Source organism: Aspergillus lucknowensis (assembly GCF_044049455.1).
Source record: "Aspergillus lucknowensis strain CBS 449.75 chromosome Unknown BJX67scaffold_25, whole genome shotgun sequence".
NCBI lineage: Eukaryota > Fungi > Ascomycota > Eurotiomycetes > Eurotiales > Aspergillaceae > Aspergillus > Aspergillus lucknowensis.
Genome location: NW_027263569.1, coordinates 124,824 through 150,854, shown reverse-complemented (window position 1 = coordinate 150,854; position 26,031 = coordinate 124,824). Strand labels below are relative to the sequence as shown.

The following is a 26,031-nucleotide window of genomic DNA, read 5'->3' as shown; positions in this document are numbered from 1 at the left end:
CTCGATTCCTACGCTTGGCCAACGAACGGCGGCGCGTTGTCTAGGCAATCCCCTCCGCTCTGCCATCAGCTTCATTCGAGGTTACGTATTCGCTGGAGTCGCTCGTACGGTCACCCCCGCCACGCTCACTCCTGGCTTTCAAAGGACACTTGACACGGCTTGAATTTGATGCTACACACCCCGTGAGCCGTCTTTAATTGCATTAATTGCTATCTCTGCCTTGGAAATATCTTTTATATCCGAGCCGCATCCCAGAATATCAGCTTTGAATACATGGTTGTCCTTGTGTGAAATCTCCATTACCGGGATAATAATTTAGGTATCACGACTCAGCATCATACAAAGCTGTTTGAATAATTGGAAAAGCGCCGAAATTTCCGGGGCGTGGGAATATAGATCGTTATGCCACCCGTTACACGACCTGAGGGTCATATGAGCCTCAATTACATTCCCACAACTCAACCTATGTCTGGTACCTCAACTGGACGCAGTTCCCCCAGTGATCCGTCCGCAACCGCCATTAAACCGCCTTTCGGATCCTCAACAAGCCTTAATGGCGCTGCAGGCTCAATTGGAAGTGCAAGGTTAGGGGCTGGATCCCCTTCTCACGAACTTGGTGCTCGCTTGTACTCAAAACGGTAGGTGGTCCATTCTCCTGACGGGTAAAACCGGTATAAGATTATCGCTGACACCTGTGGTCGTTCGTCATAGAGCTCGCGAAATACAGGCAGAGGAAGGTGTCTCACCGAGTATTTGGGGTCCTCCAACGAGCGGCAATTCGACCCCTCTGCGTGAAAACATTCCCGAATCACCGAGCCAGGAAGGATTTCCTGATCTTGTGCCTCCTTCGAGCAGTTCAATGAATGGCCCCGCACGAAGAACGCGAGCCGGCACAGTTCCGTCCCGATTTTCTCCAGTGGGTGTCCTCAATGAGACAAATCTACAACAGTCTTTCATGTCGCAGACTTCTCGACCGACCCCCTCCACTAGTCCTTTCAGGCCCTCTGGCGTGCCTGGTATCGACGCGGGCGTCAAACCTGCATCAACCGTGGGTGGAAATGGTACGACCGGTCTATCTCGTCTTCGAGCCGGCTCAATGCCACAAAGGACTAGCTTTCTAAATTCCGCGGGACCTTTCGGGCCCTCTTTATTCTCTACAAGCTGGGCTACAGGCCGTGATCGAGCAACTACTCTTACGAGCATCAGGTCTTCCGAAGGACCAGCCTCTCCTACTCAATCATCTTATTCGCGAGATGGGCTCACAGATGGTGATGTCAAAACTTTGGACTATCTAGGTCTCGCAGAGACCCCACAGCAAGCTCGGGCCAATCTTATGCGGCCATCCGTTGATGTTCTCCTGCAGCAGCAGCAACAACAACAACAACAACAACAACAGACGTCTTCGCTTCCTCCACTGCTTGCTGAGCTCGCAATGATCAAAAATAACAGCCGCATTCGTTCGTACTCGGTCAATGCCAAGGAAAAGTATGCTGATGATGAAGAGCTCGAGTATGAGAATCGGTATTCACAACTGCCATCGGGGACACTCACGCCAAATGCTGCTGCAACGGCAGCGCAGTTGGCCGCTACCCAGGCCCAGATCCATCAACACAACCTCGCTGTGCAAGCATTTGCAAGCCATGCGACCGTCAACCGGCCCCGGGCAAGAACTGCCGGCATCCTTGAAGCCCCGCCTCAACGATCATCCATTCGCAACTATCTCGCTACCCCTTCGCGCCTTGAGAACAGTTTCAGCGCTGCCGATCTGAACATTGCTGAAGGTAGTGAATATGACGAGTTAGCAGAGGCTGTGCAGATGATGCATCTCAGCGGAGCCGGGGGTGCCAACATGGCGTTACGGGCGACTGGTGAGCTAGTTGACGAGACCAGCCAAGATGGCCCAACTCGGGCCCTATGGATCGGCAGTATTCCTGTTTCAACCACCGTGACATCTCTGGAAGCCATTTTTAGCATGTATGGCAAGATTGAGTCCACTCGTGTACTGACCCATAAGAATTGTGGGTTTGTCAATTTTGAACGCATCGAAAGTGCTGTCCAAGCAAAGTCGTTACTCAACGGGAAGGAGATCTTCCCCGGCGCCGGCCCCGTGCGAATTGGGTATGCAAAAGTGCCCGGATCATCCAACTCTGGTACGCCTGGAGTTAATGGCGCCCAACCCTCGCCAACCCCCGACCCTAACTCGAAGCTTAATGTTTTGGATACGGATACTTCCAACAGCGGGGCCGCTGTTCCGCAGATCCCGTCTCTTCCCGATCTTCAGCCGGAACTTGTCCAGATAGTCAACGAATTCGGAGCAACAGAAGATGAGGCCATTAAGATCACTGCTAGCATCCAACAGGCAATTGCTTACCAAGTGTTCAATGATGAGATCCCGTCGATTCCAGAGCCAAGTCAAACCCGGATGTTTGATGCGCCCCGTCTTCGCGACATCCGAAAAAGGATAGACAATGGTGCTTGCTCAGTACAAGAGATCGAGGAGACTGCAGTGGCAATGCTCCCCGAAATCGCAGAGCTATCTTCTGATTATTTGGGCAACACTGTTGTTCAAAAGCTGTTCGAATTCTGTTCCGAGTCCACAAAAGAGCAGATGCTGATTCCGATCGCACCTCACCTAGGTGAGATTGGTGTTCACAAGAACGGCACCTGGGCGGCCCAAAAAATCATCGATGTGGCCAAGACTCCAATGCAGATGCGGGTGATAGTTGACGCTCTCAGGCCATATACCGTACCTTTATTCTTGGATCAGTACGGGAACTATGTCCTCCAGTGCTGTCTGCGCTTTGGCTCTCCTTATAATGATTTCGTATTTGAGTCTATGCTAAGCCGTATGTGGGAGATCGCTCAAGGACGATTTGGTGCTCGCGCTATGCGCGCATGCCTTGAAAGCCACCATGCCACTAAGGATCAGCAGCGAATGCTTGCCGCCGCCATTGCTCTTCATAGTGTGCAACTCGCCACTAACGCCAATGGTGCTCTATTACTTACTTGGTTTTTGGATACATGCACCTTTCCTCGGCGTCGAACCGTACTAGCGCCGAGGCTGGTTCCTCACTTGGTGCACCTCTGCACGCATAAGGTTGCTTACCTGACGGTCCTAAAGGTTATTAACCAACGAAACGAACCCGAGGCACGCGAAATTGTATTGAAAGCTCTCTTCTTCAGCCCAGGTGATGAGGTGCTAGAGAAGATCCTGAGCGATCAGACATCAGGCGCCACTCTGATTTTCAAGGTCCTGACCACCCCTTTCTTTGACGAGTCAATGCGCGCAGAGGTAGTGAAGAACGTTTCGAAGGTTCTTACGAAACTCAAGGCCACTCCAAGCCAAGGCTACAAACGCTTGATGGACGAGGTTGGACTTGCTTCCCGGGGTGGTTCGCGCGACAACCAACATGGACGTGACAGCAGCAGCCACCCATCGACTGCTGAAAAGCAGCAACACCGTCCCGCATCCCGCCAGGCGGCTGCCAATTTTCCCCCGCAGCCGCCCATGGAAAGGCAGTATAGCGGACAGTTCCCCGCGATGAATCAAAATTTGGATAGCGCTCGAACAATATCGTCAGAACAGCAACAGAATTCCGGGCAGTTTGAATCCTACCCTGTTGCTGTAGGTGGTCTTGGTTCTTCCGGTTCCATGAACAATCTGAATGGGATTGGTGGCATGAATGGTTCTAATCTCGTTCAGGAACCTTTGATGCCGCTAACACAGCAACAGCTTCAATACCAGGCCTACCTTGCAGCGCAAACTCGAGGAGTATCGTCCGGAAATCTATTCCCAAGTATGGGTAATACTGGCTACGGATATCCAACCGGCTCGGATAACCTTCGAACAATGCAACCCCAGCCAGCGCCTCTGCCCGGAGCCCCAACCCAATTGACTCCAGGCTCAATGCTCAACCAGTCGCCTTTCGCCCCTCAACAATTTAGCCCGGCCATGGGCACAACTCAGATGTATCAGTACCCCCCGCAATTCTATCCCCAACCTCCGGCTGTCCAAGGACAACCAGCAGGGGGCCGGCGCGGACGGGTGAGTTTTCCAGCCTTCAGAGAAGTTCATCTCAATACAAGATGCTAATGTATGTTCTTCTACAGCGCTGAAATACGCATATACCTTCTAATTCGCCTTGACTTCATCTTTGTGTATAAATTCCTTTTCTTATTCTTCTCATCTCCAGAGATACAGAGAGTAGTGTGGCTATCTGTTGGGATGACGGTTTCAATCCTATATCGGCGCTGGATCGTCTTCGGGGGGGAAATGAGATGCAAGAGGGGGGAAAAGTGTTATGATTTTCTGATCTTTGAGAGCATACTGGTGCGAAGAGGTCTCAGGTCTGAAGGCTAACGATTTGGCTTGCCCAAATTTTGCCCATCATAGCCCTGCTGCATATAAAACCAATATTGTCTAGTACTATAACTATTATTTATGATCATGATCATGACAGTGATAAGTGTTCGAGATCATGAGCCGACATCAGCCTTATGATAACCCCAGAATTCACCCGAGAATTCGCAGAGTACCTCATTAAGGACAAAGAGGGAGTGCATTATTCACTCGCAGTCAATTTACCCCCGGAATAAATATTTTTGATTCCTTCAATTGTCCTTACTCCCGAAACCCTCTAAACAGAAGTCGAACCCCTCCCAATCTGCCTCTGGTGTTTCGTCTTATTGTTCCTTTCCAACATCGAACTAGGCACGTGACACCCCAATGCGGAGCTGCTCCCCGTCTTTGGTGGACATCGACCACTTCAAGGCTAACCCAAGAGGGATCACTCGTGCTAAAAATCGGGACTGTTGTTATTTAATTTGGTCATAAAGGAACTCGCTGCTGTCTTATTGTTATCTGCCTTTCTCCACCGGATTCGGTCGACGTGCTGTGAGAAACCATTCCGTCGTGATTATGCCTGCCAACGGTGACACCGGTCGGGGTATGTATCGCCCCAAACCCATCCGGATGATAGCAACAACTGGCGCTAACATTTATCGGTTATGGAGCGTCACCGACCGCGTCCGGCTCCGGAAGCTTCATCGATGCGTCGGGATTTAAGTTCTCCGAGAAGGATATGAAGCCGGGAAAGATAAAGTTGAAGAAGCCGGGGAAGATCGGGAAGAAAAAGGGTGAGCGATGCGTACTGACTTTCCTCGTTTTCCTTATGCGGTTACTGATTCTTTTATGCGGTAGAGAAAGAAGTGCCGGCGTCCCCTGGTTCATCACCGATTCTACCAGAGATTGATGAGAAGACGATGTCTGTTTTCCCCACAGGGAAGCCCCGTGAGGAAGATCATCTTGAGACTGTGGTTTGCAAGACCTGTAAGAGGCCGGTGCTCAAGCAGAATGCGGCAGAGCATATCCGGGGGTGTATAAGGGCGAAGCAGGAGAAGGCGCGCCGGAAGAAAGAGGCGAGGGATGCGGCGAACCGGGCAAAAGCTGGGGAGAAGGAAGGCGATGATGACGGTGCGGGCGCAGATAAGGGTGGCGAGGGGGACGATTCGATGAAAGCCCAGAAGGGCGCCGCGAAGAAGAGTGCCGTGAAGGGCATGGCGGAGGATGGCACGAAGAAGGGCAAGAAGCGCAAAGCCGAGGGCGAAGACGATAACAAAGACAAGGAGCCGAAGAAGAAAAAGAAGAAGGAAGAGCAAAAACCCAAGGCACCGAAGCCAAAAGGCCCTGTGGACGTTGAGAAACAATGCGGTGTTCCGTTGCCAAATGGTGCTCAGTGTGCGCGGTCTTTGACTTGTAAGAGCCATTCGATGGGTGCGAAGCGTGCGGTGCCTGGCCGATCTTTGCCATATGATATGCTGCTCCAGGCGTACCAGAAGAAGAATCAGGCTCGCCAGCAGAGTACGTCCTCTCCATTTTTCGCAAAGTCGTTGAGTACTATGCTAATATGATTTAAAGAGGCGGCTATTGATGCAAATGCTCCGTTACAAGACGACTTAGAAAACAGCGGTCCAGTCGACTCGGACGAAGAGAAAGACGCAGTGATGGCAGCAATCTCCCGTTCCCAGCCGCAGCCTTTGGTTTCCCACACGTTGATATCGACGAAGAAGAAGTACCAATATGTCCGGATCAAAGAAATGCTTTCGCACGCGCTGGGTGGTTCCCGCGGCGGTGGGCTCTTCTCTACAGGTGATCAATTGAACAGCCCCATTGAGGGAAACCTTTTTCAGCCCATGGGAGATATCACTATGACCGATGCGTCAGACGATCTTGGCGGCAACACTACGACGATGGCCACGCAGGATGTCGCGAGACAGGCCCCAGTGGTGGCCGGCTCATAGCTGATTTATCTCTGTATCTGATTTTTTCCCCCGTTCTTGCAAGCATACGATGAGTGATGAGAGTATATACACTTTTCTATCCAGTTGGGAAGACTGGTTGATGTCAAGGCGTTGGTGGATGTTTTTACCGTGGAACGGCCGTTGGGTTCTTCTTTCTGTTGTTGAGATGATGCGATACCCCCATTTCGATAGCTCCGGATATCTGTAAATCAAGACTTGTTCTTCTTCGTACCATACCTCGGACCCGTGTTGCCTTTCTGTGAGCACAGAATCGAGGGCTCTGAGCGGGATTTTCCTAAAACGAGCGTCTTTATGCCTAAGGCAACAATCCCTCATCTTCGGCAGCAAGCTTCAAAGAGAGATCAGAAAAGCAGCGCTCTCTGATAGCACGTCCACAGACCCCGTCGCGTAGTTGCGCTATCTCCTCCTCGAATCTCTCGGATTTTCCTCTCTTCGCAGTCTCATCTAGCCTCTCTGCGCCTAAGGGCCAGTGAGCAAGAGCTTACAGTCCATCAAACCAACAGCCCTCCCTTGGTCTTCGCGCGCCCCCAGCTCTTCCACCGCTATCGTCAGAGCCACAGAGCTTCAAACAGGACAGGAAAGGGGGAAGATGGGGAACTCTGTGCCCGACCTCGATGCTGTGGGTGTGAAAGCCGAGCCCGAGCTAGCTGATCAATTCCGCAGAGAAGTCGCAGACTTACTCGGTCGCAAAAACCTCAACTTCCCCGGCGCTCAACCCGTCAGCTTCTCCAGGCGCCACCTCACCGAGCTACAACGCGAAGACTACTATGTCTGCGAGAAGACTGATGGAATCCGCTGCCTGATGTACTTTGCGCGCGGGGAGCCGGAGTCGGACAACCCGGAGATTCACTATCTGATCGATCGCAAGAACGAATACCGCTACGTGCCGAATCTACACTTCCCCATGCCCAACGATGACAGCTTCCAGTCATTTCACGTGGATACACTGGTAGATGGCGAGTTGGTAAATGACACCTATGACGACGGCACACAGCAACTCAAGTTCCTCGTTTTCGACTGCCTTGTGCTGGACGGACAGAGTCTTATGCACCGCACTCTCGATAAACGACTCGCATACTTCAAAGAGATGGTCCTGAAACCCTACAACGCGCTGTACGAGCGCTTCCCAGAGGAGAAGCAGCATCGCATCTTCACAGTCGAAGACAAATCCACCCAGTTCAGCTACGGCATCGAGATGATGTTCCGCGAGATTATCCCCAAAGTCAAGAAGATCCATGGCAACGACGGCCTCATCTTCACCTGTCGCAGCACTCCCTACCGCATCGGCACAGACGAACACATCTTAAAATGGAAACCGCCGTCCGAAAACACCATCGACTTCCGCCTGCGTCTTGAATTCCCGATCCTAGAGCCAGACACCGATGACGAAGCAGACGGTATCGTGGAGCCATACCCAGACTACGACGCCCTCCCAATCTTCCACCTCTTCGTCCTCCTCAACGATAAAGAATATCAACCCTTCGGCGAGATGTACGTCACGCCATCCCAGTGGGAGGATCTCAAAGCTCTCCAAGTTCCACTCGACGACGCCATCGTCGAATGTTCCAAAGATGAAAACCACCGCTGGCGTTTCCACCGTCTTCGCGAAGATAAAGCAGATGCAAATCATATCTCAACCGTGGAGAAGGTATTAGAGAGTATCGAGGATCGGGTGACAGAGGAGGACCTCATCCGTGTCGCTCCTACTATCAAGACAGCATGGAAGAAGCGAGCCCAGAGTGAAGCTGATGAGCGAAAGCGTGCTCGACCACCTGCCCCGCCTCACATAAACGGGAACGGCGTAAAGAGGAAGTTTGAGGAATAGTATATCGTTGCTTTTATTTTCTCCGTCCCGCTTAATATATTTCAGCTGTTTTGCATGGCGCCTGGAGTTAATCGTTCCTCTAAGCTATCGGACGGGGAACTGACGGGATTGGTAATGCTGGGGAGGCAATCAAAACTGGTATCTTCTATTTTCCTCCGTGCCTTCATAATACCCCCTCTTGTATGATGGGAGTAGACTTCTTGTATAGTTTGTACATTCATGACGTGGATGGGTCCCTCTCGTCGCCTTAGGTTCTTCCCATACTTTGCCTTGATGCGAGAATGAGGCTTTCTACTTTGTGTGCTACCTGCAACAGATTTACATACGAATGAATGCAGTGTATATTCCCATTTAGATGTATAAGAAATAAAATGGAACCGCAACAATAGTACAGTTGGAAATATGGACTATCGCTTCTTGATACTCACGTCGATATTCCCAATAGCCCAGGCGGCTGCAAAAACGCTGAAAAGGCCGGCCGTTATGGTAATGGGCTTTCGTATTCCTTCCCAGAAAGAGTAGTCATATGTGACCTGTTGATGGAATGAGTTATTGTGTTTTCAGAGGCTACAACAAAGACCGGAAACTTACCACGAGTTGCGAGTCGCGCGCTTCATCAGTGAGGCTCTCCACGGCGAGAGTCAAAACGGTGCGCCCAAGGGTATCCAAGAAAGTCTTATGTGAAGACAAGGAGGATTGGATCTGGCCTGCACTTGGGAGACCGTTGCTAGAGGAGCCTTCGACGGTCTCGTAGCGCACGTTCCGGGCGCCTTCCGGGAGAATTACGCGCAGAACTACCTTCTCATACTGGAGACCTTCGGCCATTTTAGGTCCCTCGAGGAATGGGACCTTAAGTGCATAGGAATCGGTACCGGAGGCGGCGCGACGTAAGAAGGGTGCGAGGTCATTGTTCCAGCCAAGACGGAAGCTATAGTTCCAGCCCCCGAAGACGGGATACCGAGGCTTGAACTCTAGGTTGGCCTCTCGGTTACCTTTGCTGGGGCGGTAGTGACTCGTGGAGACATTGCCGATATCATCGGTGAAGTAAGGGTCCACCGAGCCCTGCTTCAACGGATATTTTAGCTCCCGAATGGCCGATGAGGGTGATTGTTGGTAGTTGGCGACGGTCCAATCCACACGAGAGAAGTGATTTAGGAGCTTAGAGCCGTTGTTACGAAGCCAGTAGCGTTCCTCAGTCGCGAGGTTCCCACCCCAGTGGGAAACTTCCAGGTCGCGCTCTAGTAGCGTGGCGGTAATAATAGGTTTCGTAAACTCGTAGCGAACAGTGACGGGGTGAGAAGTCCCTGGTTCTATTTTGGCTGTGTCGTAGGGTCCATAAGTGTAGGTTGAGCCCTGACGTTCGGGATCCTCGCCAGACTTGAGATCCGTGGTTGTATAATCGGGGACATTAGTGCTGGGGAATTTCAGTTTTGTCTTTTGCGTCATGGTCTGGTAGGCAGAGGGCACATATGCGGAGAACGAGTATGTGAGGAACTGACGATCCGACTGCTCAATGGCGGCTGGGCGTGGGTGAAGAGAGTTGAGGAGGGAGTAGGAGATTCCAAGAGTGATCTGGGAGGAAGAGGCAAGAGGTTCAGGGAGGTGGACGACGAAGTATTGGACGTCACTAGTTAACCAGCGTCAATTTTGAAGCTTCATTATGTTTCGGTATAAAGCAACCGTGGCGGCGTCGTCACCACCACTAGATACAATTGACGGCGACAATGGCAGACCTACCTGGGGTAATCAACCTCCGCAGCTTCCACCTCAAATCTACCTTTCTCTGTTTCCTTTTTGTCACGAACTTCTAGCCCCCCGACCCGACCGAATAGGTCCGATGGGAAGGACAGATAGTAGTCGCTCTGTGGTTGTTTATCCACATTCTCTACAACCACATTGATGGTCTCACGAGCGAACCCTTTTTCCAGGTTCGTATTCCGAACCAGATTGACATTCTTGAATACCTGTGGAGGCTTGAAATCGGCGGGGAGCAGAGGCTTGGGTGAGGCGAAGGTGGATTCGGCGTAAACTATAGAGCTGCTGGACAGGACAAGCCCACAGAGTGCAGTAACAAGGGTAGCAAACGGCCTCATTGTGGCACGGGCAGCTCTGCACCAGACCACGCAGCAGTACCGAGGATAATTCTCACCAGGAGATGGGACCCAGGACGAAGGAGAAAGAAGAAAGCGCAGGAAAGAGAGGCGGAGGGAGCAGCGTGATGTGCTGAGGTGTCCCGATCTGGAAGAACGTCTGCCAGTACGGCGGACCGCCGCGGCCAAATGACGCCGCTCTCCAACTCCTCGTGTCTTCCCCTCACTCTTCTCTTCTTTCCAGGCCTGCGTCTCCTTTCTGGTTCTGATTGTTTCTTTGCTCTGTCTCTGCCATTATGTCTGTATACACGACTTTGTGTAGCCGGTGTCTCTGCAGGACAGCGGGTTTACGGGCAGCTACCCGCGCTCCTCACTCTATACGACAGAACCATAGCTTCACCCGGAGCAAGTTTTTCCAGGTCTCAGAAGAGGTTCGAGATGCAGTGGCTACGGGAAAGCCAGTAGTGGCTCTAGAATCTACCATTTACACTCATGGTAAAGCTGACCAGTCCTTTTTGGTGACCAAACTAACAGCTGTAGGGTTCCCATATCCGGAGAGCGTAGCGTTAGCATCGCTGCTAGAGACCGTGGTTCGTGCCAATGGCGGTATTCCCGCCACTATTGGCATCTTGAATGGCGTAGCTCGAATCGGTCTCCAAGCCGACGAGCTTATCGAGCTAGCATCGGCCGCGGAGAAGAGAAACGCCCTAAAGGTATCTCGTCGGGATCTAGGCTACATATGCGGGCTAGTAAGTGCATCGCTTTGCAACTCCAAGTCAGTGATTAACAGTACCAGGGAATGGCTGGGAAACACGTTCATGGGGGAACTACGGTCTCCGGTACCATGGTGCTTGCGCATCTAGCCGGCATCAGGGTCTTTGGGACAGGAGGCCTCGGTATGTTTGTTCGTCTTCCGTTACGGAAAAGTCTACTAACAGACTTAGGTGGCGTACATCGTGGAGGAGAGTTGTCCATGGATATTTCCGGTAAGGATGATATCCCTTCGAGATGGCATAACCTAACGTGTAGCAGCCGATTTGACTGAACTCGGCCGCACTCCTGTTGCTGTTGTTAGTTCGGGATGCAAGAGCTTCCTAGACATTCCTCGGACGATCGAATACCTCGAGACGGAAGGCGTCTGCGTCGGAACGTTTGCAGATGGCCGCCAGGGTGCCGTCGATCTCCCAGCCTTCTTCACCCGTGACAGTGGAATCAAAAGCCCCAAGACTATCGAAAATGAGGCAGATGCAGCTGCGATTATCTGTGAGAAACCTACCTATTCCTGTACGATCCCGCTGACAACTTGCAGATGCTCAGTCGAAGCTCCCTGTCTCATCAGGAATTCTTTTTGCTAATCCTGTACCGGAGGAGCACTCGATTCCCAAGAGTGAAATGGACGCCGTGATCGACGAAGCACTTCGTCTCGCAGATGAGGAAGGCTACCACGGTAGCGACAATACGCCATTTGTACTAGCAAAGATCAAGGAACTGAGCGGGGGAAAGACCGTAGTAGCCAATCGATCCCTCGTCGAGGCGAACGTCAAGCGTGCGGCACGGGTTGCTGTGGAGCTCTCGAAATTGGACGGCTCTGCGGCGACTAACGAACAGTGAGTCGCTTTTGAGTTACCAACGAGGCGGGAGGTCCTAATCTCGATCTTTTCCATGCGTAGGCATATGCCCGCGGTTTCGCGGGTCCAAAGGGCTGATCAGGGTACTTCTTCAGAGGCGAAAGCGAAACTCCATCTAGACAGTCAATCTACAGCACAATTGGGAAAAGTGGACGTTCTGGTTGCCGGGTCCCTCGCGATTGATCTCGCGTGCGACTACATTGCCGCGGCAGGGCAAGCAGCCATCCCTGTCCCCCGGACATCCAACCCGGCCGTAATCGAACAAAGCCTTGGTGGAGTAGGTCATAACGTCGCCTTCGCTTCGAAGTCTCTTGGCAGCTCTGTTATGTTCTGCAGCGTAATTGGCGATGATTTGAGTGGTCGCGCAGCTCTATCAACCCTTCAACAGGAGAATATTTCCACTCGTGGTGTGAAGGTGCTACCACCATCCTCTGGGGCACGTACAGCGCAATATGTGGCCGTAAATAATGCGACAAGAGATCTCCATGTGGCGATGGCTGATATGGGGATCCTGCAACTGCCCACGGAGGTATTTGACTTCGATGGTTTCTGGGAGCCGATCCTCTCACGCACGAGACCGCAGTGGGTAGTCGTCGATGCCAACTGGAGCCCGGAGCTCATTTCCAAATGGGTCGAAGCTTCGAAGAAACATGGAGCTCGGGTTGCTTTTGAGCCTGTCTCAACAGCCAAGTCCCAGGCCCTCTTTAAGGAGACACATGAGGTGGCAGCGGCTATTGGGGAATCTGCGTGTGTTCCAAACAATAGCGTGAGCCTCGCTGCACCAAATGAATTCGAACTCTCTGCCATGTACACCGCCGCGCGGGATAATGGTCTTTTCGATTCCGTTGGTTGGTGGCGCATTATTGATGCGATGGGTATGTCCTCGTCTGGATCGAGGGACCGGCTCATCGCCATGACATCTGCCACCCTTGTTGACACCGGTATACCCCAGCAGAGCATACAACTTCTCCCGTTCCTTCCGTGCATCATTACGAAACTAGGCTCCAGGGGTGCCTTGCTAACCCAGTTGCTTCGGCCGGGAGATGCCCGTCTGACGGCTCCAGAATACAGCCCTTATATCCTCTCACGAGCTCCACCTACGGATGAGCTCATCGGCGGCGTCTATATGCGATTGTTCCCAGCTGCTGCGATGCTAAAGGAGGGTGACATCGTCAGTGTCAACGGCGCGGGAGACACGCTCCTGGGAGCGGTCATTGCCGGACTTGCTTCCGGACAAGAAAGAGTCGAGAATATTTTACCTCTCGCGCAAGAGGCGAGCCTTCTGACTTTGAAGAGTGCTGGTGGTGTCAGTACAGATCTTGCACGGTTACAACCTCGGTTCAAGAGTCTCGCACCATAACTCTCGTCATTATCTATCTATTTTTGCAATTCTTCTTCAATATCAGTTTAGGACACTAGTGATCGCCTCCTCTCCCACAAGCGGAATTCGCTCGACAGAGTTCTTTCCCTCGCGATTCGGTCCCGTCGCTTGAAACCCAGCCGGAATAAGAGTCGGGTCTAACAAGCCAATCTGCACCAGCACGCTGGCTTGGTCCCAGTAAATATTGTGACGCGCGATCTTCCCCGCCAAGAAGCTGGCAGCCATGACGAGGGGGATGTGCACAGAACGGCCAGTGGGCGGTACGCCGGGCAACAGCCAAGGTATCTCCTCGGTATGCTCAAAAGTGAGCAGGAGCTCGTCGACGACACGATCCGGACCAGAAGTGCGAGACAGAAGACGAATCTGCTGAGAAGGGGGACCGGCGGGGAGGAACTGGGTAGAGTAAAAGTTTACAATCTGGGCTGGAGATGATCCTACTCACGTTATCTCTGCAGATGTCCCAGGTAGTTTGGAGCAGGCCAACAAACCTCCAATGCCAGAAGGAACACAATTGACACACATCCTGTCATGATAATGGGGATGCGCTGCGCCGCCCTCAACCATCAAGGAAAGCATATCTGGAGACGAGGCCTCCGTCGAGAGCCATTGGGTCGCAAAATCATACACGTTCCTCCAATACCCCTCCCAAACAATCTCTGGCTCCGGCGAGCCCCAATCACCGCCACCGCAAGGCCATCCGAAGCCGCGCTTTATACACTCCAACGCCCGGCTCCAGGCCAGCCGCGCACTAATCCTGTCGTACGCTTCGGGATCAAATGACTCGGCAAACCCCGGCTTCGACTCCGGGTAGAAGAAGATATGGCACTGATGGCGCTTGTCGACATCGTCCCAGAGCACGAGGCCTGGGTTCTGGGTTCCGGCTAGGTGTATCTGGATTGGGAGGATCGTAACATTCTCGCAGGCCGCGGATGTTGAGGCCGATGCCGCAGTAGTAGAGGGCGGGAGACGCGAGGGCTTTTGCGACCCCAGTGACGCCGCCTTAGGAAGCTCCGGGTACAGGGTGACGAAAGCACATAGACGAGGGAATGGATTTGTGTTTGTGTGCTGGTGGTGCGATAGGAGAAGAAGGTATGCGGGGCGATGGTATGCTATGACACTATGTTAGCATTCATCTTGCCGTAACAGCGTGGAATGCGCTTACCGACAATAGCATACCTCTCTCCGGGTTCGAGGTCGTCCTCGCGCCCATGGATCAGAACCTCCAATTCCCTGCGGTCTCGCCGAATATCGTCACTTTCGTTGGAAAATGACAGGTACTCAACTGTGAACCCCTCAGCTTCAAACCGGCTCAGTGAGGAAGGGTCAAAGGTGGGCGTGTGGGAGATGACGTAGAGGCGACGAAGGGGGGGCTTGCTCGGACGGTGCGATGAGCTGCGCCGTCGGAAGCCCTTGATGAGCCTGTCCATTATCTCGAGGATTAGGTCGATTGTATGAACGGTGAGAGGATTGGAGGAAACGAGTTCCTTTAATTCACCCTTATAAGGCACGGGATCGGGTCTATATGATGTCGACGTCATACGCAGCTTGGCTACATTTCCAGCAGCCAACATTTTTCCAACCCCTTCCATACAATGCAAGCGTAACGCTCTATTCTATAGTCTAGACAAGAATTCATAAAACTTCATTCAAGAGAAAGACCTCAGCCACGCTCTCTGCTCCCTCACTTTCTCACCCTCGTCCCCATCCTCCCCCTCATCCAAATAAACCCGATAAGCATCCCTCAGTAGACTCGCCCTCGCAACCTCGCAATCAACGCGAATATCCTCGACCAGCGCCTCGACAGAAACATAATCATATTCCGGCCGGATATACCCCAGCATCAACAGATTAAGCTTCGTCCCGTAGAAATCCGGCAGCTTGTTGAACTTCACTTTCCTAGCTTCTTCTCCCTTCTTTTCGCTTTCGCTACCTGCGGCTGGTTCGGCGGTTGGGGACGGAGACGAGAGGGAGGGGAGGATGTGGATTTCCTTTTTTCCCCCCCAATGTCATTAGTATTTGGATTGATGGATGGAGGGGACAGAGACGCACAATCGACCGCGTCTTATTCTTATAGAACGGGTTATACCCGATACTCAGCACGGCGGGCAGGATCTTCGCGCCCTCTGCTTCCCTCATCTGCGCAGGTGAAGAAGAGGAAGAAGAAGACGTCCCAGGATCCAGCGCCACAACTCCGTAGTACACACCCACGCCTAGTTCCGCGGGAAGGACGTCGTCGCCCAGTCCGTCGATGGGGATGTTTGCCGTGGGGATTCCGAGCTGTCACATACAACCCCAGCAGTTAGTACTGTGCGACAAATCTTCAGCAGGCAGGAAAGTATACGGTGCGTACCTCTTTACTTCCGCGTCCGAAGCCCTTGATGACGGGGCCGGAGAGGCGGATGGGGAACGGGTGTTCGGGGCCTGAGTCCGGGCCTGAGACGGGAGGGCGTGGGGTTGAGGGGGGCATTTTTCTTCTTCCCTTTTTCTGCTTTTTTTGTCTCTATTCCGGGGTTGTCTCTATCATCTATCGTTGGGTGGTGGGGTGAATGAGTGAGGATATGCGTAAGGATGCGAGGGTGGTGCTCATGTTGTGCGTATCAATAAGAAAAGAAGAGGGAGGATGCGGGGTGGACCCAACTATTTATGCAGTGTCTCGGTCTCGTATACTTCAGATGCTTCTCGATGCATTACCTTTTCACACCTACAAGGCAGAGTATGAGAATAATGACTCATTATGTTTTGGTATCCGGCAAATGCCGTCAAGAAGCTCTATCCCAGCTCCGGTCATGCCCATAAGTACATAAATACAAAACACAGAATCCTTTTGTCCTCTGGGTATCCTCCGGTACCTGAATCCTTGAAAAGAAGAAAAATAAATCATATACAGTGAAATTGTCAAGTTATATATGTCAAGGTATATCTCAAATGCAGGGTAGAAACTGGGAGATGTTAGCTCGTCTGTCACGACATACGAGAGGAGAGAATGAAAACGCACATTCATCACTATTAACATGGGGATGTCGAACACGTCGCGCTTGACTGTCCAGCAGTAGGCGCAGCCGACCTTGCCGTCCTTGAACCCTAACTGATTCATCCCGGCCTCGTTCGCAATCCCTCCCTTGCGCAGATGGTTGTTCCATCGCGAATTGGTATCATCTGACTGTGCAGTATCCATATCCTCTTTGGTCTTGTACTTGAGCAGCTTGCACGTTGTCATTACGCTACCGCGCGAGTCGCCAAATGCTAACCGCGCAAAGTCCTCGTAGAATTCCACCACGCTGTCATCGTCGAGAAGCTCCGCTAAAAACACAGGGTGCGGCCGACCCGTGCTTTCCGCGGATCCCCGTGGCGTGAGATTGCGCGAACTGGTGGCGGACGACCCGCCCGTGTTAACATTCAGATTCGGCTCCTTACCGAGAAGCACTTCCTTCTTCCACCCGGTCAGGATGCTAAATTCCTTACCGACGGCAGCGACCTCGCCCGTCCGGCGGCAGACTATAGTCGGCGTGCCGCAAGCGTTGATAAAGTCTTCGTACTCCCATAGTGTCCGCTGGAAGCACTTCTCCATGAAGATGAGATCGTCCCGATTCAAGGTTTTGGTGGTGGCGATAAACGACGGCCGGATTGACGCCAGTGCTTTTGCAATCTGTAACGTTTTTTGCGGCGAGAAACGCCGCTGAATGAATGCAGTCAGGTTGTGGAACCGACTGGTGTACGCGTACGGCTCCTTGACACTCTCGTAAACAGCCGATGGGTTGCGCTGTCGTCGCTTGTTCATCTGCAAGCTCTGGTGCTTCAGACTTGGCGTCGAAATGGTAGGCGGTCGTTGTTGTCCGTTTACCGATAGTCCATTGGGCTTCGTGACGGCATTGTTGAACGTGCCTGAGTCATCATAGCCCGGATTGTTCATCTGCGGGCTCGACGCCGCCCCCGGACTCGTGAAGTTGGTCGGCCCGCTCTCGATCGCAAATGCATGAGGTGCGTCAGGTTTGGGTAGATGTCCTGGGAGCACGTTACCCTGGCCAGACTGTGGATAGACGCCAACGTTCACATGCGCTTGGCCCGAGGCCTGGCCGCTCGGCCATTCATTCAGAAGCGGATCGCCGAACATGAACGGTTGCTGATTCCCGGGGCTCTCACCAAACGTGGCGGCTCCAGTGATGGGTGTAGAAGCGAACTGCGTAGAGCCACTGCGACCTATCGACCCTCGATGGGTGCCCGAGTCTGGGGAGTCACCAGCGCCAGTGGCCATGTGTCCGAGCATGCCAAACTCCAGGGCACCATAACGATTCTCAAAGTTCATACTCGAGAGGTCAAAGTTGAAGAGGGCCGGATCACTTGGGTCGAAGAACGGGCCGGCGAACGGATTTTGAGTCTGATTTGCGCCTGCTGATACACCAGTTGTCGGTGGTTGCGGCATCGAGGTTGTCAAGGCGGTATTATTGGTATTATTAGGTGCGGCCGTGTTATTGCGAGGGTTTGAGTTCGTCTTCAGGCTGAAGGTCGGGGAGACCGGTGATTGCGACGGGAAGGTGCTCTGCTGGTTGATGGGATTTTCTTGATACATGTTATAGTTCGACTGCGGGGTAGGATAGAAATTCGCGCCCTGGTTCTGGGTGTTGGCAGCTGCGTTTATCGTATTTGCGCCATTCAGAGGCAGGCCGCCGCTGGGTGGAAGGCTATTCGAGATCGAATTGTTGTTGTAAAGATTGTTCCCGCGGACTCCAGGCATCAACGCGCCATCCGGTGCGTCGTGCAAGTATTTCGCCTTTTTGCGGACTCCATCGTGGCAGGCGTCTTGGAGCCCGCGCTTGATACAGCGCTGGCATGGTCTCTCATCGCCTAGAATCCATTAGTCCGCGCTACGATACATCTGCCTGGGTAGTACAGAGTGATGCGTACCGCATGTCAAATGCGCCCGCTGACAAGCAAAGCAGGCGCGCCGCGCCTTCTTGCGCCGAGGCCTTGACGGGTCCTTGGGGTTGGGTTTCTGGCCGTTGGTCGTCTGACTGCCACCATTCGCGGTCGCATTAACCTTGTTCGACGTCAGGTCGGCGAGTTCTCCAGCCGCTGCGGCATCCTGATCGACCCCGCTATGTTCTGCTGAGGGAGCTGCAGCGCTCCTGTCTGCATCCGTCTCCATTATGTCCCATGAATCAAAAGTGTTCGCGCGACAAGTCGTGGTTGAATGCGCGGAGGTCCTTTCCTCTGGTGGCCAGATCCGAGGTGACAGCAATCGGTCCAAGTTCGGTACACCGGTTAAACGCTACTCCACAGTTCGACTCGCCACCTTGTGAGAAATAGGCTTCGTCTTCACCACTGCCGTCGAACAAAACTCCCCTCCAGGCCTGCACTCTGGTGGGAATCCAGATTGGCGATTAGTCTGGAAAAAGTCGTTCTGAGGACATAGAATGGAATGAATGTGTGGTACGCCGAGTTGGAAGCGTTGGAAAGGAAGGGTAATGGGGGAGAAGAAGGTTTGAATTCTGTCGGTAAATCTGAATGTGAATCTGAATTTGGAGACAAAATCACGCAGGCGGTCTCATGTGAGAGTCTGTGTGCCTTGTTTTATTAGTATTAAAACTTAGATGAATTGGCGGCGGGTGGGAGGAAGTGGGAAGTGGAAGAACTTGCCGGGCGGCACTGCGGGGAAAGCAGGCAGACCTGCAAATGCCGTGGAAGTAAAACAAGAATTCGAAGGATGAGCGATTTTTGGACGCGGGGATCAGGGCTGGGGGAGGCGAATCTCCAGTGATTTGACAGATTGACAGAATTGTCAGCAGCGAGGGGACGCTGTCTGGAGCAGGGTGCCTGGATATATGTAGAAAAACGTGGCCGAGTCAAAGCTGAGGCAGTGAGGCTTTTTTTTTTCAATGCCTGAACCACGGACAATGATAGGCCGAGTCGAGTTCCACAGGTCGCGTGCGAATGTAAAAGGAAAGCTTCTGGGAGAAGACGACGTGCTGAGGGTGTTTCCGCAACGTTCATGAAGAATAAAAATGGGATGGGCTGGAGAGTCGAGGAACAACAGATTCACATGACACCCCACGTGTGCTTTGCAAAGACCTAGGCTTCGATGGCATTCTGTGTATATGCGCAGGATCTGAGGATCCAGAACTGCCCTTCAACCGCATGCAAATCATCAGCAGAAAGAGAACAGGCCCTGCGACGGGTTAACTCGGGATTTCCCCCCTCGTGCTGCCGTCTTCGCCCGGGCTGAGGCCATTCAAAGAGCCATTATTGCCAGTGTGCCTCGGCTACAGATGCTCAAAAGCCATCCTCTCTAGGATGATTATTATTATTATTATTATTATTGTTTGAGAGCAAATGGGCGAAACTGGTGTTTCAACCTGTGTTCGCCGAGTGCGTGTGATTCTGCGACAATGCTGCCCACCATCCAGTCTGGATTGCGATGCCGTTCTGATCCTGACCGGTTCACCCTGCAGCGCATCGACGATTGGAGAACAGGAGCTTTGTCTGTCTGTCCTTGTTTGTCGAAAGAGTCTACTACAATTGAAGTAATGCGGGGCTGTTATCGTCATTGTCATGGTATTCTTTTATCTCCACCTCGGATAACGATACATCTATTTCTCTGAAGGTACATACATACATCCCATCGAGCCGAATATCCATGCGCGCCTTTCTTCTTAACGGGCATGATTAAGTTCATATGCACCTCCAGGCATCAATCCCGGTCGCTACCTGGGATCGGTCGTTTCCCGCCGTAGGACAACCTCAACCCACGCCACGACGGGTCTATATATACTACACCCATTGCAAAACTTAGGCGTGCCTACCGCGTAGCAAATCGGCTCTTCTTCCGGATTTGACTGCCGTATCGGAAGAATATATACCTGCGCAGTGCCACACGGCATCCAGGTTAGCTTATCCGTTCAACAACATAGATCCCATCCTAGCATCAACCAGCTGTACACAATCCGGGCAGTCCAGATTGGATGAACCGCTCGGAGTTGTAAAGCAGCCCGCCATGGCGACGCCAAAATGCGCAATGCCGTCACGGGCCTGCAGGACGGCCTATGTAAGGGAGGCTGAACTCGGTCTCACAGCGTTCTGCAAAGAGCTGATATCCGTGGGATGAAAGAGAAGAAAATGGTGATTAGCCTGGGCGACCTCGCCCAGACAAATATTACTGGGCAACTTACGGGAACGGTGTCATGATCAGTGTCAGGAAAGCCAGCAGTGATGTTGCCCAGTGGTAGCCAAGGTTGTTGTACACTGCGTTCATCAGTTAGCAACTAGCGGTCAAGAGCTGGTCATGGGAAGAGAGGGATCTGTGTTGCGCAAATCTTAATAGACCCCGAGTCGGGGACCATATAGATAGAGGCTGAGCACAATGTGATCTTGGAGTCGGCACACCATGCAAAAGCAAATATACGAACGTGAGGGGAGGAACGCCATCAGTCAAAGCTCGAGCGGGCAGCTTACTCTGAATTCCAAACAGGGGAAATATCCCACCAAAGCTCGAACGAGCGAAACTATTCGCTGCCAATGCACTGGCAGCATAGGTGGGATAAGCGTCCACCAAGAACGTGAAGATGCCCGAGTACACAAGGACGGTCCTGATCCAAACTTCATCAGTGCCAATGTTTCTTCCAGTGGAAGGAGGACGAAGAGCTTGTCAAACCAGCCCAGTTCGAAACAAACTTACCCCGCGCCGAAGAACCCACTGCCAATGATCGGTACGATCCAATGCACCTGGGAATAAATTGTCCAGGCGAAAATGAAGAGCCCTAACGTGACAAGTGGTCCTCCAGCGATTGCTGCAACCGATTAGCGGCGGTTTGACTAGCATTAAGGCACTATTTTACATACCAGGAGGTAACCGCCACTCCGGTTGAAAATCGTCTGGTATCCCGCCATCCTTTTCATGTTTCTCTTCGAGCTTTGCGTAGATTCGCCGCCAAAATGGGTCGGAAACTATCGCAAAACACATTCCCACAAGAAGCCCAAGAAAACAGAGACCGCGTTGCCAAAGCTCCATGCCGTACACATTGCCGAAGACGAGCTGGAAGGCACCGAAGAACAGGTAAAGAATTCCCAAGAGGATGGCGGAGAATATACAGAGATTCAAGCACATTGGCTCTAACGTCAGCAGGAGGATTGGCCGGTAAATGGAGCGCGTGACGGTTTTCGCTACGGAGCGATTCAATTTCTCAATGGGGGCTTGCCATCGATCATCGCCAGTTTCTTTCCGCAGCTTCTGGGCTTTGCGTCTCAGCAGCCTAATAGGAGTTGTTACTAGCTGGCTGCTTCATATTTCAAGGACTTACTGACACCGGATGGTAAGTTTCAGGGACGAACAGTATAATCGACGCGAGCAATGAGCCCGTCCATATCAAAAGTACATAAAAGGTCCAACGCCTGGGAGCGGATAAAAGTTAGCGCTCTTACTCGAATACGCGCAGCAGTCAAACGCATACCATGAGGTATACTGATTTACGAACCCAGCAACCCTGAAAGAATCAGCACTTGGACGGTCCCAGTATAGCTCAGGTAGGAAACGTACAAGGGCCCAACTTCTGGGCCAATGAAAGGGGAGCTGGTGTAAATCATCATGGGCGCAGAGAGCTCGTGCCGATCAAAAAGATCACCGACGGTGCCACCTGCTACACTGAGAAAAGCGCTTCCTGCGAGCCCGTTTATGAAGCGGCATACAATCATTGTCTCGATGTTCTGGGCAGCGGCGCAGGGGATGAGCCATATTAAGAAGAAGGAGAACGAGACAATGTAGATGATCCTTCGGCCATAAAACTCCAAGAGTGTTAGCAAAAGCTCGATATGGCATGAATCTGAGACATACCTCGGACAAAGGTCCTAGAAAAAGTGGTCCAATACCTGGATATCCTTCAGCTTTACTCGACTAGCCGGCATGGGTGTCTTGAATGTTACCTAGACCCCAGATGAAAAGGGACAAACCCAACGTCGCGACCAATCGAGAGCAATTGAACTCCTCCGTCAACTGGTCATATGTCACAGTATACATCGACGAAGTGCAGGTCCTGCAAACAGCACAGAGATGTCAATATCAGAAACCGTATTCAGTTCCACTGAGACATACGCGCAGAGAGAACCCATGGCCAATATTGCCACGATGACCCATTTCCTCAGTGTATTGAACGTCCGCGGGTTCATGGGGTCATTATTGTCCCAGTGTACGACAAACTCAACACCTTCAGGCTCCCGATCCTCCGCATCCACTGTATTGTTGCAGCTATACCCATCATTCAGTGACCAGCTACGCTCTATCGACCGGGATGTTGAACTATGCAGTGGGTGTAGATGGCTGCTATCCGCGGTCGTCGACCTTATTGGGGCGAAGCCACTTTCAACCGAACCGTCAGATTTCTCCAGCTCCGGCTCTCCTTCGTCGCTTTTCTCGCTCTCCGGGTATCGTTGCTCTGAGTTGGAGAGTCTCCGAATACTCCCCGCACGTGCGGGGAAGTCCGGGTGCCGTGGCGCGGGCATGATGAATAGATCGTTCAACTGGCGAGTATCCTGCGCTCCATCAATCGTAGGATCTTTCCTTGTCTCCAGGGGACGGAGAGAAGTGCTTCAAAGAGCTTGACTGAAAAAGTCATATCGGAAATGGTGCCGTTCAAAGTCGGCCCTCAACCCGAACTTATCGACCCCAAGGCTGCCCCCGATCGCTGGGCCCTCCCCACTCTTTCCACACCTCAATTAGAAATCAAATCGGAAAAAAGGCCTTTTCTGTCGAAGGGGTGGGGAGACTAACAGACGGCAGGAGAAGGGCGCAAGAGGAGAGCCCGCAAAGCTCTCGGTCTTCGGCCGCGAGGCGAAAAAATAGGCAAAAATAAAAGCTCAGAAGCAAGACACCGAACGGACCCTTTTTCTTTCCGTTCTTTCCATATCGTGCATCTCAAGCTCGGCGCTCAGACCAGACGAGACCATGCTCGGCATCGTATTCGCGTCGGCGGCTGTTGTTCAAGCCCGAGAGCTTGTCTTCGCCACGCTGGGTCATTGGCACAGGTACGTTTGTAGGGGCGAAAAGAGCCAGCTATGAACGACTTGGAGGCTCTGGAACGTGGAAACTTGATTATTGTATCAATGTTGATGAATAATGAACCTCTTGTCTGGCATTCGAGAGGAATGATGATCCCACTGAGTTATCGGTTGACAAATCCATGATTGGGACAAATTCTCCGCCCTCGTGGCAGCAGGAAAAGCAACGGGAATGGCCCTGTACCACTCACATATCACGAGAGGAGCAGAAGCTAGGAAACGCAGAATGCTTAAATTGATTAAAAGCGTCTACTAACACAAAACTACCTAATCGCCTCGAAGTATTCACCAAGGTCAACAGAAAGCCAAGCAATTGACACCTTTTCGAAACGTTCCCCAACTCCAGGTTAAATCATAAAGTCCGCATTCCAAGACAGGCCATTCCAGCTCCTATAAGCGATTCAACTAGGAGGGAGGGGAGCAATGACGAAGGGAGAAGAGGGTGAAGGGTAATCGGCGGAGATATCACACATCAATGTACAAAACAACGTCGACAGAAACAACACATAAGCCCCATCTAAACCGCGATCTGAGTCGATTGGTTGACTGTCTCACCACTTGCATCCTCTTCAGCCCATGAACCCCAAAGAGAGCGCTTGCCACGGATTTTGAGCGGCCCACCCACTGTGTTCGAGCGTTGCTCGACCTGGACCGCATCTTTAGTGGCTAGAACGAGAACTTCGAAGAACATCTTGGTTGCGTCTGCCTTGGAAGCCTTCTTCTCCGGTAAAAGGTCCTGGAATCGGACAGCCTTATTCTGCTCAGCATCGCCGAGGCAGTCACGGAGTATGTGCACAGCGCGCTTTGTACCCACTGACACGAGGGCACTATCGACCGGCTCAATGGTGTTATCGAAATCATCCAAAGGTTGGTGGATTCCTTCGTCGTCGGAGAGACGGAGCTGATCCCCTTCGTCGCCAGGGAATTCGATCTCCGACCGTTGGTGCAAGGTTGAGTCAAGACCAACGCCCTCATCCACCGGTACGATCGCCTCCTCCTCGCCAATTTCCAAAGCGGGAGCGTGGACGGGTTCTACATCCATATCGGCGATCCCACTGTCGCGCTTGCGCTTCAGCTCCCCAGCCTTCTTAATGGTATCGAAAGACAGCAGGTCGCGGATCTCAGGAGCCCAGCCACGGCCACGACCGCCGCCCATCACATTTGAAACAAAGTCACCGTTTTTCTGCATGTTCATGAGGGTGAGGAGAACAGGGTCGCGAGGCAGAAAAGAGGCGGGCTTCAGAGTCTCTGAGAGTTGTTCCCGTTGAATTTGAAAGTATGTTTTTCCTCTGTACTCAGATTCTTTATCAAGCTCGATTGTGGGGATGTTCACTTTACGCCGTTTGGCGCGCTGGGCATGTTGAATAGTAATATCGTCGTCTTCCCCATCATCAATGTTGGCAAATTCGTCGCCATGGTCTGGATTCAGTCGCTCCAACATATCGTCGGAAGCCTCAGTCAATGTACTTTCACGTTCAAAACGGTCGTGCTCTGCCATTGCCGTACCGTCAGCTCCAAAATCCATTGTGTCGTCCAAGGGCAAAAGATTGTCATGTAAGCCATCGTCTCCCAGGTCCATCTTGTCCAACGGCGCGCCATCTTCCCCAAGATCGAGAGCTAGGTCATCAACATCATTGAACTTGCCGGCATCACTGAAGAGATCTTCGTCGACCGGGCGTGGTGCGGGCGCATCTCGTCCCACTTCGATACTAAAATCATGACCCAAAGGCGTCTCATCGAGTCCAAGATCCAAATCAACCAGAGTAGGATCCTCAAGGCGGGCCGGTTCCTGGGAGGCAGAGCGTCGGAGTCCAGTTTCAGGGAACAGTTGGCTTCCAAAATCCATCGATGAGCCCGGTCGTTTTCCTGCTGGTTCCAAGGAAAGAGGCTGGGGCAAGAGAAGCGAGGAGTCAAGATTCATGAATAGGTCGGTTTCAGTCAAAACGTCAGGCAGAGTAATGCCACCGGGGGCGACAACAGCACTGGTAGTGAGATCATTGTTGTTCGTGAGGCGGAAGGCCTAGGTTCGCCGAGGTCAGTAATGAGCTCAGCTCAGAGTATGAAATCGGACGGGGGCAGGTACCATCTTGATCTTCATCAAAGCTTCGTTGCAGTCATCGAGCAAATAGCGCGCTTTCCTGCTGTAAATTCGAACCACGCCGAGTAACAGTTGACCACTCAATCGCAAAGCCATGGGAGCCTGTCCCTGATCCACAATAGCACTAACACTACTCTCGATATCGGACTGTAAAATATGCGACTTCGACAGCTTGCGCTCAAGGTTGGCAGACAGCCAGACGCGGGCCAGCGGCCCGGTCTTGGACAGCAAAGTCTCTGAATAGAACATGACGAAGAAGCTGTATGAACCAAAATATCACACAATGATTCCAAGGACAAGAGATCCCCAAAAGGTGTCAGCAGAACCCGCCCAAAGTGGGGCGATTGGTGGAAGTCCCTCGCAACCAACGGTGGGCGACGCGACGGAAGCAGAAAACAAACGGAATCGGTTGGGCGAACTGGGCCACTTTGGCGACTGGGAGATGGTTAAAGGGGCGCGAGAAGCACTCGAATAAAGTCAGAATAGGCAACTTCAAAGCGACAGTCTCTGCAGGAGAAAACTTACACCAAAAGCACCCACAGCGCAAGGGACCAGAGGGGCAGCCAGAAAAGGGAGGAAGGAGGTTGGAGAATTGAAGTGGGCTTCCTTGGGCGCGTCGCTCCCGCTGCCTGGTTGGCGACTACCAG

At 52.3% G+C, this 26,031-nt stretch overlaps 10 protein-coding genes across 10 annotated transcripts; 4 read left to right on the top strand and 6 right to left on the bottom strand.

Annotated features, from left to right (window-relative positions):
- Nucleotides 1-402: 402 nt before the first annotated feature.
- Nucleotides 403-4,136, top strand: BJX67DRAFT_381921 (putative RNA binding protein Jsn1; the record flags this gene model as incomplete). Its single annotated transcript, XM_071033108.1, has 3 exons — nucleotides 403-638; nucleotides 712-4,049; nucleotides 4,111-4,136. 3 exons carry the CDS (start codon nucleotides 403-405, stop codon nucleotides 4,134-4,136), a joined length of 3,600 nt encoding a protein of 1,199 aa, XP_070885377.1.
- Nucleotides 4,137-4,776: 640 nt separating this feature from the next.
- Nucleotides 4,777-6,563, top strand: BJX67DRAFT_355628 (deubiquitination module subunit SGF73). The gene is made up of 4 exons (XM_071029322.1): nucleotides 4,777-4,946; nucleotides 5,014-5,136; nucleotides 5,201-5,860; nucleotides 5,918-6,563. Exons 1-4 carry the CDS (start codon nucleotides 4,919-4,921, stop codon nucleotides 6,298-6,300), a joined length of 1,194 nt encoding a protein of 397 aa, XP_070885376.1. The 5' UTR covers nucleotides 4,777-4,918; the 3' UTR covers nucleotides 6,301-6,563.
- A 16-nt stretch (nucleotides 6,564-6,579) lies between these two features.
- BJX67DRAFT_355626 (mRNA guanylyltransferase) lies at nucleotides 6,580-8,502 on the top strand. Its single transcript, XM_071029321.1, has one exon. The coding sequence runs from the start codon at nucleotides 6,911-6,913 to the stop codon at nucleotides 8,144-8,146; it is 1,236 nt and encodes a 411-aa protein (XP_070885375.1). The 5' UTR covers nucleotides 6,580-6,910; the 3' UTR covers nucleotides 8,147-8,502.
- BJX67DRAFT_355624 (dolichyl-diphosphooligosaccharide--protein glycotransferase subunit OST1) lies at nucleotides 8,470-10,353 on the bottom strand. The gene is made up of 3 exons (XM_071029320.1): nucleotides 9,884-10,353; nucleotides 8,738-9,773; nucleotides 8,470-8,679 (listed from the first exon to the last, which is right to left on the bottom strand). Exons 1-3 carry the CDS (start codon nucleotides 10,237-10,239, stop codon nucleotides 8,554-8,556), a joined length of 1,518 nt encoding a protein of 505 aa, XP_070885374.1. The 5' UTR covers nucleotides 10,240-10,353; the 3' UTR covers nucleotides 8,470-8,553.
- Nucleotides 10,354-10,532: 179 nt separating this feature from the next.
- On the top strand, nucleotides 10,533-13,224 carry BJX67DRAFT_372597 (pseudouridine-5'-phosphate glycosidase/carbohydrate kinase family protein; the record flags this gene model as incomplete). The annotated part of the gene is made up of 7 exons (XM_071031270.1): nucleotides 10,533-10,731; nucleotides 10,777-10,985; nucleotides 11,033-11,132; nucleotides 11,175-11,222; nucleotides 11,269-11,499; nucleotides 11,546-11,843; nucleotides 11,907-13,224. The coding sequence occupies 7 exons, from the start codon at nucleotides 10,533-10,535 to the stop codon at nucleotides 13,222-13,224; spliced, it is 2,403 nt and encodes an 800-aa protein (XP_070885373.1).
- Nucleotides 13,225-13,266: 42 nt separating this feature from the next.
- On the bottom strand, nucleotides 13,267-15,712 carry BJX67DRAFT_381916 (dienelactone hydrolase; the record flags this gene model as incomplete). The annotated part of the gene is made up of 6 exons (XM_071033107.1): nucleotides 13,267-13,679; nucleotides 13,734-14,354; nucleotides 14,408-14,794; nucleotides 14,939-15,233; nucleotides 15,295-15,522; nucleotides 15,596-15,712. The coding sequence occupies 6 exons, from the start codon at nucleotides 15,710-15,712 to the stop codon at nucleotides 13,267-13,269; spliced, it is 2,061 nt and encodes a 686-aa protein (XP_070885372.1).
- A 151-nt stretch (nucleotides 15,713-15,863) lies between these two features.
- On the bottom strand, nucleotides 15,864-18,587 carry BJX67DRAFT_137547 (Zn(II)2Cys6 transcription factor domain-containing protein). Its single transcript, XM_071024609.1, has 2 exons — nucleotides 18,148-18,587; nucleotides 15,864-18,087 (listed from the first exon to the last, which is right to left on the bottom strand). The coding sequence occupies exons 1-2, from the start codon at nucleotides 18,386-18,388 to the stop codon at nucleotides 15,947-15,949; spliced, it is 2,382 nt and encodes a 793-aa protein (XP_070885371.1). The 5' UTR covers nucleotides 18,389-18,587; the 3' UTR covers nucleotides 15,864-15,946.
- Nucleotides 18,588-19,367: 780 nt separating this feature from the next.
- BJX67DRAFT_137421 (uncharacterized protein) lies at nucleotides 19,368-19,915 on the bottom strand. The gene has a single exon (XM_071024606.1). The coding sequence runs from the start codon at nucleotides 19,791-19,793 to the stop codon at nucleotides 19,503-19,505; it is 291 nt and encodes a 96-aa protein (XP_070885370.1). The 5' UTR covers nucleotides 19,794-19,915; the 3' UTR covers nucleotides 19,368-19,502.
- A 489-nt stretch (nucleotides 19,916-20,404) lies between these two features.
- BJX67DRAFT_381914 (MFS transporter) lies at nucleotides 20,405-22,731 on the bottom strand (the record flags this gene model as incomplete). Its single annotated transcript, XM_071033106.1, has 10 exons — nucleotides 20,405-20,481; nucleotides 20,692-20,825; nucleotides 20,915-21,026; nucleotides 21,079-21,488; nucleotides 21,541-21,627; nucleotides 21,687-21,719; nucleotides 21,773-22,017; nucleotides 22,067-22,101; nucleotides 22,156-22,265; nucleotides 22,325-22,731. 10 exons carry the CDS (start codon nucleotides 22,729-22,731, stop codon nucleotides 20,405-20,407), a joined length of 1,650 nt encoding a protein of 549 aa, XP_070885369.1.
- A 661-nt stretch (nucleotides 22,732-23,392) lies between these two features.
- BJX67DRAFT_355604 (kleisin alpha) lies at nucleotides 23,393-25,997 on the bottom strand. The gene is made up of 2 exons (XM_071029319.1): nucleotides 25,370-25,997; nucleotides 23,393-25,306 (listed from the first exon to the last, which is right to left on the bottom strand). Exons 1-2 carry the CDS (start codon nucleotides 25,631-25,633, stop codon nucleotides 23,804-23,806), a joined length of 1,767 nt encoding a protein of 588 aa, XP_070885368.1. The 5' UTR covers nucleotides 25,634-25,997; the 3' UTR covers nucleotides 23,393-23,803.
- Between the last annotated feature and the right edge of the window lie 34 nt (nucleotides 25,998-26,031).

Excerpts from the sequence above, each read along its gene's own strand:
- BJX67DRAFT_355628 (XM_071029322.1), top strand. The coding sequence starts at position 4,919 with ATGCCTGCCAACGGTGACACCGGTCGGG. Across the intron at positions 4,947-5,013 it reads CAACGGTGACACCGGTCGGG|CGTCACCGACCGCGTCCGGC; the intron begins GTATGTATCGCC and ends TCGGTTATGGAG. Across the intron at positions 5,861-5,917 it reads GAATCAGGCTCGCCAGCAGA|AGGCGGCTATTGATGCAAAT; the intron begins GTACGTCCTCTC and ends TATGATTTAAAG.
- BJX67DRAFT_355626 (XM_071029321.1), top strand. The coding sequence starts at position 6,911 with ATGGGGAACTCTGTGCCCGACCTCGATGCTGTGGGTGTGAAAGCCGAG.
- BJX67DRAFT_355624 (XM_071029320.1), bottom strand. The coding sequence starts at position 10,239 with ATGAGGCCGTTTGCTACCCTTGTTACTGCACTCTGTGGGCTTGTCCTG. Across the intron at positions 9,774-9,883 it reads GCGGAGGTTGATTACCCCAG|TGACGTCCAATACTTCGTCG; the intron begins GTAGGTCTGCCA and ends CTGGTTAACTAG. Across the intron at positions 8,680-8,737 it reads CGCGCGACTCGCAACTCGTG|GTCACATATGACTACTCTTT; the intron begins GTAAGTTTCCGG and ends TTCCATCAACAG.
- BJX67DRAFT_137547 (XM_071024609.1), bottom strand. The coding sequence starts at position 18,388 with ATGGAGACGGATGCAGACAGGAGCGCTGCAGCTCCCTCAGCAGAACAT. Across the intron at positions 18,088-18,147 it reads GCGGGCGCATTTGACATGCG|GCGATGAGAGACCATGCCAG; the intron begins GTACGCATCACT and ends AATGGATTCTAG.
- BJX67DRAFT_137421 (XM_071024606.1), bottom strand. The coding sequence starts at position 19,793 with ATGACAATGACGATAACAGCCCCGCATTACTTCAATTGTAGTAGACTC.
- BJX67DRAFT_355604 (XM_071029319.1), bottom strand. The coding sequence starts at position 25,633 with ATGTTCTATTCAGAGACTTTGCTGTCCAAGACCGGGCCGCTGGCCCGC. Across the intron at positions 25,307-25,369 it reads CTTTGATGAAGATCAAGATG|GCCTTCCGCCTCACGAACAA; the intron begins GTACCTGCCCCC and ends CGGCGAACCTAG.